This window comes from Leiobunum rupestre, chromosome 9 (genome assembly GCF_980474605.1).
Source record: "Leiobunum rupestre chromosome 9, qqLeiRupe1.1.hap1, whole genome shotgun sequence".
NCBI classification, from domain to species: Eukaryota; Metazoa; Arthropoda; class Arachnida; order Opiliones; family Sclerosomatidae; genus Leiobunum; species Leiobunum rupestre.
In genome coordinates this window covers 43,378,629-43,390,899 of record NC_143392.1, presented here as the reverse complement: position 1 = coordinate 43,390,899, position 12,271 = coordinate 43,378,629, and the positions used below count along the sequence as shown (strand labels likewise).

Sequence of the window (12,271 nt, the reverse complement as noted above, 5' to 3'; positions counted from 1 at the left end):
AATTATATTTTTCTTATTAGGCTGAACCTTCCTCTAGTGCTTAAAATAATTTTGATAATTATAATATTAATAGTTAACGAGATATAAGGTCCTAGCTAAAGGGTAGTTTGGGCGCTTGCCCAACTTGTTTAGCTCCGGGGGTCCGAATTAAAACGTAATAACGTAATTACTTTAAAATTTAAAATTGTCAAAATTATTTAAGTCACTAAACAAGAGACTGTTCTACGCTTAAATATTAATTTTATAAGTTAAAATACAAAATTAAAAGAATGCAGCTTGAAATAGCGCGAAAGTAGACAATGGCCACTATAGTCTTCCCCCTTAATTGGATTTGAAGTGCGGAAACAAGCAAAAGAGATCGAATGGAAAATTACGATCATTCAACTTGTTCAGGTATCAAAACAAATTACAAATAATTTGCTAGATAGCCGATGGAAAATTTGTTGCATTTTTTCAGCTGCCACTGAGCAATCGTACAGTATGTAATTTTGTAAAGTACTCAAAAGCCTTAATATATCCAATACAAAAGGAACCATTTAAATTTAATTGGTTTTTGAGAAAACCACCGAAATCGTGATAATCAAACGACAGTTTCCCTCTATGTCAACAAAAAGAAACTTATTGGGAAATGAACCTTTTTGTCCTTTTCAAAACAACAGCCTATAAATACAAGGATTTTGCCACAAACAGCACCAAATAAACGTAACATTTAAACTCGAAATAACGTATAAAATGATGGTCGTCATTTCTTTACTTCTAGTGATAGCCTTTGGCGAGGTGTCTTACGGACTCGGTGTACAGCAAACAGTACAACTGTTACTAGGTAAGGAACCAAGCTAGTAATTATCTTCGTAAGCGTGGTAAAAGCTCACTGATTTGAATGAAATTTTCAAGTAACTAGAGGTACTGTTTCGTAAGCAACCTTATAGTTTAGCTAGATAAAATCATATCAAATATTGAAGAGTAGTAAGTTAACCTTTGCCTGTGACGTGATCACCAGAATATACGGGGACAATGTATCTCACCTTGAAATTAAATAGTGACACAGTTTTTTAGTGTTGTAAGTCGGAAAATGACCCGAGGCCCTTTTTCCGGAAAAATTTCCGTATTTTCCGAAAAAAATAAAAAAAGTTTTAATTCCATATTAGTCTAATATTGTTTGCAAATTGAAATAAAGCGGCATTTTCGCCTCATTTTTTCGAATCTGAAAGTAAAACTAAACCTCTAGACTAGCTTTAAACTGATTAACAATGTAACATTTTTAATGTTTTGTAATATGTTTACTGTTATTAGACGTTTTATATCGATAAAAAGTTTAAAAAAAAACCCTTAAGTAATTTATGTTTGTATGTTTTATTTTTCTGATTTTTCTGGAAATATTTCCGCATTTTATTTTTCCGTAAAATTAACAACACTACAATTTTTAGTAAACAGGATTGCGTAAAGTGACTTTCTTTGAGCTATCAACAACGAATATTTAAACTAAACTTTCTATTCCTCTTCTATATTTTCTACGAGACAACCTAGTTAATTTAACCTTTTCAGCATTTAACCTTAAGTTTGTCCATGCAGCCTCCGACGATTGCGTACCTAGAGACGTAAAGAATACCATCAAACAATGTTGGGCCAAACAGGGTCAGCAGATTTGGGACTCTTGCGCCGGGAACCACGGAAATAGCCATCATAACCGAGGCAGAGGACACTATAACGAAGTATCCTACGAAGCCATGGAGAACATCTCAAGTTGCCTTGGAAGTACGCTTCTTAATCTGACGGATTTTAGCGCCCGTGAAATGATCGAGCTTGGTAACAGCATGTTGTCCAAAGAAGGACTAAGCGTACGTTCCAGTTTTCAATTATATCTAAAAAACGTCATCGGCTTTTCGCGTTGACCCATTTAAGCATGCGTAAAACAAACAGGCCATCGATGTGTGTTATCAACTGCACGAAACAAGCTTATTTTCATTGATGGTCATTTGAATCTGCATAAAAGCTCATTTCCAAAAAACTATTTTGTTCAAAGATATCCATTGGCAAAAACCCGACAAAAACAGTTTTTTTTTTTGAAAAACTGGTAAAAACCGGAAAAACTGATAAAAACCGGAAAAAATGGAAAAAACTCTTTTCATGCTAAATTAATCATTGATATATCTATTAAGTGACTAATTTGGTCATTGCAAATAGGAGACACGAAAAAAAGGCCAGAAGAAGAGTGAATAGAATAGAAGAATATATTGCTTTTATTACTTATTTTTTATTGAATTTTGCCACTAGAGGTGGAAAAAACTATTGAAGTACCATTTTCCACACGTTTTTTAACAGGAAAACAATAGGTGGAAAAAACCGCGGAAAAATCTAGTTTTTCCCACATTTGGCAAAATTGTGCCAAGCGTGAATAACACTTATACAATTATCATAATTTCCATTTGCATGAAAAAGCTTATAAAAAACGCGAATAAGTAGAATAGTCCATTAAGAAAAGGGATAAAAAAGCTAAACTCTAAACAAATTTGAAGAAATTTAAAAACTTACAAATAGCTCGTACATATGTAAAATAATTACTCATAAGTGTTGCAGAAAGAATGAGACCTTGTTGCGAGGATATGGCGTAATTGACGACACTTCCCAGTCGATGACGGTTTTATCGTCATCAAAACTAGTTCTGGCGGGGAGGGTTTTCCGCGACGTTAGTCCGTATTTTCTTTGGTGGCTATGTAACAAGGTCTCATTTACATTTTTAAGACAAAGATTTTAAACAGAGGCACACTTATGAGTAATTATGTTACATATGCTCGTACTAATAGATCTTCGAGCAAACAAAAAGACGCGAAACTCGGACCAAATAGATCTATTGTTACAAGCTATTTGTAAGTTTTTAAATTTCTTCAAATTTGTTTAGGGTTTAGCTTTTTTATCCTTTTTCATTATGGACTATTCTACTTATTCGTGTTTTTTAACACTCTTGGCAATACAGTCCATAGCTTTAATGAAAAAGCTGATGTTCATCGATGACCATTTAAATTTGCCTTAAAATAAACTATTGCTCATCAATAGGCAAATACTTGTCTATTTTGCCATACTATTTAAAATTAAACAATATAGATCTGATTTTTCTCAAAATTGTTTTTTTTTAAGTTAGTATCATTTTCAGTAATGGTACGGAAATTAACTTTAATTATAACGTTTATCATTTTTAACAGAAATGCGCTGGGCAATCTATCACCCTTCCAATGCTACTTTGTTCACGGGTAAATATATATTTTTATCTATCTTTTTTTTGGATTTCTAACTACCATTTAAAAGTTTAAATTGTACGCGTCTGAACGTGAAGAATTTTTTCGCGCCATTAGACTAACGCGAAAAAATGATTGCAGAAGCCTACATGTCCATGTACACATGGATAGTAGATTTTAGAGGATCGGTAAAAAGCCTTGTTTTTAGCCCCCGTAAACCAATCACACTAAGGGAGTCGGTAAAGGTTATTTGAAAAAAACAAGTATCGCTAAGAGTGGACGATACTGTTCGAAAAAAGAAAAAAGATAAACACGAAGTACATTTTTAAAGGCCTAGGTTTTCTTCTGCCTGCTTTCCTATAAGTTTTCTTCCCGCCACACAAATATCCTGGTGGTAGGCCAACCACATAACACGTTGGCCTACCATCAGGATATTTGCGCGGCGGGAAGTAAACTTATAGGAAAACAGGCAGAAGAAATCCTAGGCCTTTAAGCCAAAAAGTATTTTTTCACGTTTTTATAGATTAAATATGATATTCTAAATATCAGTTGATAGTTTTTATTGAATTAAAAAACCAAAATTACGTAACAATATCAACCGCATAGATCTTAAAAGAAATTGATTTGAAAATCTTCATCGGTTCATTGTGTAAATTGGCGCGTGCTTGCTCGGAAGGGATAATCTTATTGGCTAAGACAAATGCAGATAAATATTGCTAAGCCCACGTGATTATATTTTATTATTAGAATAAATAATTACACGTGCGACGAAAAAATGGGCGATATCATCGAGATTCACGCGTTTTTAATTTAAAAACCCTTCCTTTTGACGGTTTTTATTTTGGAGCGAATAATTTCTTTTAGCGTCTATTAGATTGCCATTTTGAAATTTTAAGATCACGTGGTACAAACGACCTTGCAAGACTCCCTCGGAGTCTCGAGCTGATTGATACGCGGGGAGAAATAAAATGCACTGTGGAAGGCTATCGAAAACCTGTCCTCTTAATTTACTGTCCATGATGTACAAACGCGTGGAATTACAACTTTTTTTTAATATGATTTAGCCCAAAACGTCCATGAGCGGTCAACACGATTCGTACCCATTGTATCCGAGGATCTACTTCGATTGAACGGAAAATCGCTCATTTTTGTATTCTTTTAAAATTGAACGAATAAAACAAACATTGCATTGCATTGGAAAGTATATTTATTCAACATAACTAAATTTCAAATGGGAAAAACTTAACAAAATGTGGTATAATTTCAACAATAGAGAGCTGTAGTTGTCAGTGCTTTCAAATGGCCATGACGCATCCCTAAGGTATAAATAAAAAAAATTAAACAATAAAATATAATATATACTCCCTTTAATTATCTTTGGTATTCGCGACCGAAAACTATCGCAACGCCCCCTTTGGTTCGCCATTGTAACCTAGATAGGTAGCGGCTAAAGCAGACGCTATTAGTTTTTCCTCATGGTTATTCGTAAATATGACTTTATAAATAATGATACTTGCATTTTAATCTAACTTTTGCATCGTTAGCTTATATTTTGATAAGTTTATTTCGGAAAAAACGTTTCTATGCCTTTTAATTTGTCTGTAGAAGACGCTATGGTGGAAGCTAGCGCCCTTACGCCACTTAGACTCGTTTCGGTCGCGAATTGATAAAATTAATTCGGTAAAGTGAAAATATAGTGTCAAGTGAAAGTTAATTCCAAAATCAAACTCCTTTTTAGGCCTACAAGCGTAAAAAGCGTTCAACAAGACCATAAGTCACGTTTACCAACGCTCTCAACGAAAATAATTTTTTAGATATTACCAAAAGTAACATAATTACAAAATGTGTGACAATCCCTGTACTTTCGTATGCTAAAGGTTAAATGAATGCTCGACTCGAGATCGACCATGTAAAAAACTATTTATTGTCGCCTTTCTGGTTCCTTTTTTAGTCTATGGGATTATATCGTAGGTCGATGGCGATAGCATCTCCACAAAACGACGAAAAATCAAAAAATACACTAACTTTGACCAGCGCTACTTAGTTCCTCCGTTCCTCACTACGAGGCGTTATTTGTTGGTTTTAACTTCCTCCCCCCCCCCAAGGCATACTTGCCCTTCTCCCCTCCCAACTTGTATTTCGCTCGTAACATTCATTAGAAATAGGTCCGATTGACACAATTTTGGTAATTATGTCACTTTAGATATTACGTTGAACGTTACTGATTCTCCAGAAGTAGAAATAAATTATCCGGCAAACATATAAAGTAATACTTACAACCAAGCCTTCCATAGCTTTCATATCAGCGTCAGTCATTTGGACCTAATTTCAATCAATTTTAATTTGTTATTATAAATTCCACGCAGATTTTTTTTCAAGTAATAGGTTTAACACGTACCCCGCTTAACTTGGCCATTTGGCATTGGGTCCACTAAAAAATTTTCATTGAAGATTAAATAAAATAATAAGAAGTATTTTCTAAATAAAAATTACCTTATCGAGAAGAGACCTCTCAGCGCAAGCCGCTACTACGAAGTCGGTAATTTCACCCTGTATGGTATTAATCGTCCTAAATTTAGTATTAGATCCTAATACACTACAAAATTATACCGCTGTAAAAAATATTGTACGGACTGGTTTGATGGTTTGTTGGCATTCCATCATCAAGCCCAGAAGGTTGGGAGGAACGAAATCCATCAGGCATTTCATGAACGATGGTACATTGGCGGCTGTTACCTTGTCTACAACGAATACGCGGAAGGAAAAGTACCAAGTATGGTATAAATACTACTAATTTGAAAGAACCTTATTAGGACTACTGAGAGCTTAGGAGTATTTACTTTGAGGCCTGCTAGCAAAAACGCCCGATCCACTCTTACTCAAACCTGGGAGCAACATACACAGCACCCCACACAAGGAGAACGTAACCCGCCAAAAGTCGTGCATTTTCTTGCTTACATTTTTCATTGGTTAGACTTTTTAGCGCCTGCTGCCGTCGGAAGGGGAAAATACGGAAATTGCTTTCCCCCTTTCCGTAAAACGTTCAGCGTAAAGGTTCGTCCAAAGAAATTTGTACACAACACTGCGTTAGCGTGTTTAAAGGCTAGCTGCGTTCTCCTTGTGTTTGTTGCTCCTAGCTCAAACGAATAATGATGATTCATGATTTTTAAAACCATCTAGTTTCGACCGTAAGAACTACTTTTCTTAAACACTAAAAATATTTGCCCTCTAATTTAGTTAATTTAATTAAAGCTCAATTTAACGATTTGAAAAATTTAATTACGAATCCATCATGAAATAGTGGATATCTAGAATCAAAAATCGTAGTCAAGAAAAAAACCTTTCTAAAACGCGTTTCTAACATTCAATAACAGATGGCGATACTATCTCAAATATAAACCACGCCCAGATATTACTTCTCAGTAATCCTAAGTGCGTTGGCGAAACTTACTGCACATAGCTCCGAAATCTTGGGCATAGCTCAACTGGGCCAAAAGTAAAGTAGCCACGACGAATTTGAAGATCATTTTTGGATTTTGAGAGGTACTCGAAATACACGAAATACTCGAAGTGAAGTCCAGAGAGTAACTGATTTCGTGTCAGTCAAGTTCCGACTATTTATACTGGTGGAAATTTCGTCGTGACATTGAGATTATTCATTCGTATTCTTACGAATTTCTCGGTTTATCGAGCAAACACTTTCCCTAAAATATTTTTAAAATTACCCTTAAATATGTACATTTACAGCTCAATGCTATACGTAATCACGATACTAACGCCTTTGATGATACTCTTTAGAAACCCCGGTATTATCGCTTTAGAATTCATACGATCTCGAAAACAATAGGAAACTCAACCTTGACCATAATGTTATAAACCGCCATAGAATTAATTTTTCATCGCATTTACATAATTTAATACAAAAGTGATAGAGCTCACGTGGAAACCCGTAAATTGTCATTTTATAGATTGTAATTTTCCCCAGGGAAATCTCGAAACACAAATATTTGCTCAAAATTTAGGTTGGATAATATGGATTTTTAATGAAAATAAGCCGGTATTTCGATCTAAACTACAATCAGTTCATGATGAAAATAAGCCAATGTTCTGATTTTCGATATTATGATTTTATCGATTCCGGACGAAAATAAATCAATATTAAGATTTTACCTATAATCGACTTATGATTAAAAAACATATTACTAAAATAAATTAATATTACTATTAAATTTAACCAATATTACTAAAATAAATTAATATTACTATTAAATTTAACCAATATTACTCAAATAAATTAATATTACTATTAATTTTAACCAATATTACTAAAATAAATTAATATTACTATTAAATTTAACCAATATTACTAAAATAAATTAATATTACTATTAAATTTAACCAATATTACTAAAATAAATTAATATTACTATTAAATTTAACCAATATTACCAAAATAAATTAATATTACTATTAAATTTAACCAATATTACTAAAATAAATTAATATTACTATTAAATTTAACCAATATTACTAAAATAAATTAATATTACTATTAAATTTAACCAATATTACTAAAATAAATTAATATTACTATTAAATTTAACCAATATTACTAAAATAAATTAATATTACTATTAAATTTAACCAATATTACTAAAATAAATTAATATTACTATTAAATTTAACCAATATTACTAAAATAAATTAATATTACGATTCAAATAAACCGATATTACGATTAAAAAACCGATAATCGGCTAACGATTAAAATACATACATAGTATGATATCACCGATAATCGGCTAATTTGGCTTCCAATTAAAATAGATAAATAGTATGATTTCACTGATAAGCGGCTTACGATTAACGTACATAGATAGTACGATTTCACCGGTAATCGACTTAAGATTAAAATACATAAATAGTACGATTTCACCGATAATCGGCTTATGATTAAAATACATAAATTTAGTATGATTTCACCGATAATAGGTTTACGATTAAAAGCTACAAATAGTATGATTTTACTGATAAGCGGCTTACGATTAACGTACATAAATAGTATGATTTCACTGATAAGCGGCTTACGATTAACGTACATAGATAGTACGATTTCACCGGTAATCGACTTAAGATTAAAATACATAAATAGTACGATTTCACCGGTAATCGACTTAAGATTAAAATACATAAATAGTACGATTTCACCGATAATAGGTTTACGATTAAAAGCTACAAATAGTATGATTTTACTGATAAGCGGCTTACGATTAACGTACATAAATAGTACGATTTCACCGATAATCGACTTACGATTAAAATACATAAATAGTACGATTTCACCGGTAATCGACTTAAGATTAAAATACATAAATAGTACGATTTCACCGATAATCGACTTACGATTAAAATACATAAATAGTACGATTTCACCGATAACAGGCTTATGATTAAAATACATAGATATACATAGATAGTACGATTTCACAGATAATCGGCTTACGATTAAAATCCACAAATAGCACGATCTCACCAATATCGGTTTCCTTTTCAGATAAATCTCAAAATTGGTATTCAAATTTCAAACGGTAATTTTCTATTTCAATTGCACTTTTAATATCAATTTATTTCCATCCTTTATCAATTATCGGTAACAGCGTATTATCGATAAATCGACAGGTCTATCGGTTATTCGATTCATTAAAGATTAAATGAAAAAGCGTAAGATTATTTTGAATTAAAAAGAATCGAATGAGTATAAATCGATATCTTCTAGCATTATTTAATTTATTTTAATTTGATCAATGAACTCGGTGAAAGGAAATAGAAACGTGATTTTTCGCGGCGGATTCCGAGAAGAGTTTCAGCTGTAAATAGACTCGGCTGGAAGGAAAACCAAAGCTTCCGTTCAGGTGGTTTTTGTAAGCCACGCGCCACGGTAGAGAAATGTCAGGGCTTCCAGTGATGAAAAAAAAAGTGTACGAAAATAAAATTAATAAGAAAAGATCGGAACACAACTGTCGGCCGAGAATGACAGAGGTTTTTTAGCAATCTCACACCTGCCCTCCGTAACAACGTTCACCTGGTGGACGAATTTGCGCGACGTAGACGATCCGTTTTTTATATCGACCATGTCTTTGCCTGGAATAAAAAATTCAAGAAATGGAAGATACCGCGATTGTAAAATTATCTTTATCACCGGCAGCTGAAGCCCTTACTAACCCTAAACCGAAATCGGGTATGGTAAAACGCTTTAAAAATGGGCCTACTATCTTATATAATTAGATTTTGTGTCCTATAGCCCATAGGCACGATAATATCATTTATCGACTCGAATTTGATACTTTATAAGAAAGTGTAACATTATTATTTTATAATTAATGTTTAACCAGGATTTTGATGTTCGAAAGGTTTCTTAAAAAATGTTTTATTATTAATGTTTAACTAGGATTTGGATGCTCGAAAGGTTTCTAAAAAATGTTTTATAATTAATGTTTAACCAGGATTTTGATGTTCAAAAGGTTTCTTAAAAAATGTTTTATAATTAATGTTTAACTAGGATTTTGATGCTGGAAAGGTTTCTTAAAAAATGTTTTATAATTAATGTTTAACTAGGATTTTTATTTTCGAAAGGTTTCTTAAAAAATGTTTTATAATTAATCTTTTACCAGGATTTTAATGTTCGAAAGGTTTCTTAAAATATGTTTTATAATTAATGTTTAACTAGGATTTTGATGCTGGAAAGGTTTCTTAAAAAATGTTTTATAATTAATGTTTAACTACGATTTTTATTTTCGAAAGGTTTCTTAAAAAATGTTTTATAATTAATCTTTTACCAGGATTTTAATGTTCGAAAGGTTTCTTAAAAAATGTTTTATAATTAATCTTTTACCAGGATTTTAATGTTCGAAAGGTTTCTTAAAAAATGTTTTATAATTAATGTTTAACTAGGATTTTGATGCTGGAAAGGTTTCTTAAAAAATGTTTTATAATTAATGTTTAACTAGGATTTTTATTTTCGAAAGGTTTCTTAAAAAATGTTTTATAATTAATCTTTTACCAGGATTTTAATGTTCGAAAGGTTTCTTAAAATATGTTTATAATTAATGTTTAACTAGGATTTTGATGCTGGAAAGGTTTCTTCGAAAATGTTTTAAATTTAAGATTTAACTGGGATTTAGTGGAATCTCCGATACAAGTATTGGGCCTAGATATTATGTAAAAACTATTTATTGATTCAATTTTAATGGTGCACATGGTTTAACAGCTGATGTTAAAAGATACTACACTTTGATCTTAGAAAAATGACAAAGAAGTTTATTATTCAATATAAAAAAAAATTACAAAGTTTTTCAAAAAGCACGTTATATAATTACACCAAAATCTATTCAACTAAGCAAAGTTTGTTAATTGATGTATTGCTACAATTTTCCGCTTTTCAGAAAAATCTAGGGTTAGTTATCGAGTTAAGAAAAACACATAATCACAAAAAATTAGATTGAAAATTTGACATAGATATTGAGTGAAACTTTCAAATAGTTCTATTACTAAAATACGTAAGTTAATATAAAATTATCACAGGCTAGTCCAGAAGCGACTAAACATAGCAACGATTCCCAATTTCATTACGTCATCTTGTTTATTTTCCAGGATCTATGAAAATCGAGAACTAATTACTAGGCCTAGTTTTTCGTGCTATTTTGATTAATTGAAGATTAAGATTGGGTTAGATTTAGATTAAGGTTAGCTTAAAGGGAGTATAAACTTCCATATTTACAGTGTACCAAATTAAGGAGTTTAACCGAAGCTAGTGGTGATTGTCGCTACTTAAGTTAATAAACAATTCGTAGGGATTGTTAGCAGATTTTTCAATTTCTTCCTAAGAACTTTTGGTTGAAAATTTACTTTAGGTTGCTAGATGGTTTTTGACCAATGAAAATTACGAAGCGTTGCTACGTTTAATCACTCGCTCTGACTATGGATGAATAAGCTCGTATTAGGACTAATTACTTATATTAAAAGAGCCAAAAACACAGATTATGCCTAATTACTTGGTTCGAAGGAGCCTAAGAACACAGATTAGGCCAAATTAATTAATTCGAAGGAACAAAAGAACGCAGATTAGGCCTAATTACTTAGTTCTAAGGAGCCAAAGAACACAGATTAGGCCTAATTACTTAGTTCGAAGGAACCAAAGAACACAGATTAGGCCTAATTACTTAGTTCTAAGGAGCCTAAGAACACAGATTAGGCCAAATTAATTAATTCGAAGGAACAAAAGAACGCAGATTAGGCCTAATTACTTAGTTCTAAGGAGCCAAAGAACACAGATTAGGCCTAATTACCTAGTTCGAAGGAGCCAAAGAACACAGATTACGCCTAATTACCTAGTTCGAAGGAGCTAAATAAAACAGGTTAGGCCTAGTTACTTAGTTTGAAAGAGTCAAAGAACATAAGAGCCAAATAGCGGCCAACGCGAGATGAATGGCAGGATTTTCGTCTAATAAGCAAACGATTTTAACTTTAAGAATGGCAAATCCTCTGCTTAGCAGACGGATATCCCCCAGTTTATGAGCTATGTGGCTCTATGTAAACAGAATAGGTTAATTACTTAATTTTGAAATCCACTAAAAATGTGTAGTCAATTGGTCATTCTAGAAATATTCCTCAGTAAAAATTTAACAGGCGTTAAATTGGGAACAAACTTATGTTGAACATAATTAGAAATATACGTTTTCACCGTCGAAACGTTTGATCATTATTTTCGTCTCTATTTTCTTTGCGTAGATAGAGCCACCCAAGGAAGTTGGGTAGGCGTAGGAGAGGATTATTTTTTCGGCGGAGTAAGGGGAGGTAGGGGGGGGGGCGAGAAAGATGAGAGCGGGTCCACCTGTTGTGGCCGGCGGGCAATCAGAAAAATATCTTTACTTCTCGGAAAGAAACGACCGCCACCCCTTTCCGACCACCCGACGCTTCGGCTCAAAGGCGGAGAGCGGGGTACGGTTTACGGAGGTTTAAGTCGCTGTTCGGTGTCAGCA

At 32.6% G+C, this 12,271-nt stretch overlaps 2 protein-coding genes across 2 annotated transcripts; one reads left to right on the top strand and one right to left on the bottom strand.

Annotated features, from left to right (window-relative positions):
- Positions 1-732: 732 nt before the first annotated feature.
- LOC149928482 (uncharacterized) lies at positions 733-4,363 on the top strand. Its single transcript, XM_090159454.1, has 4 exons — positions 733-823; positions 1,573-1,838; positions 3,201-3,248; positions 4,298-4,363. Exons 1-4 carry the CDS (start codon positions 733-735, stop codon positions 4,361-4,363), a joined length of 471 nt encoding a protein of 156 aa, XP_090015580.1.
- A 106-nt stretch (positions 4,364-4,469) lies between these two features.
- LOC149928481 (uncharacterized) lies at positions 4,470-6,760 on the bottom strand. Its single transcript, XM_090157885.1, has 6 exons — positions 6,685-6,760; positions 5,868-5,974; positions 5,727-5,783; positions 5,632-5,664; positions 5,511-5,555; positions 4,470-4,549 (listed from the first exon to the last, which is right to left on the bottom strand). Exons 1-6 carry the CDS (start codon positions 6,758-6,760, stop codon positions 4,529-4,531), a joined length of 339 nt encoding a protein of 112 aa, XP_090014011.1. The 3' UTR covers positions 4,470-4,528.
- Positions 6,761-12,271: the final 5,511 nt, after the last annotated feature.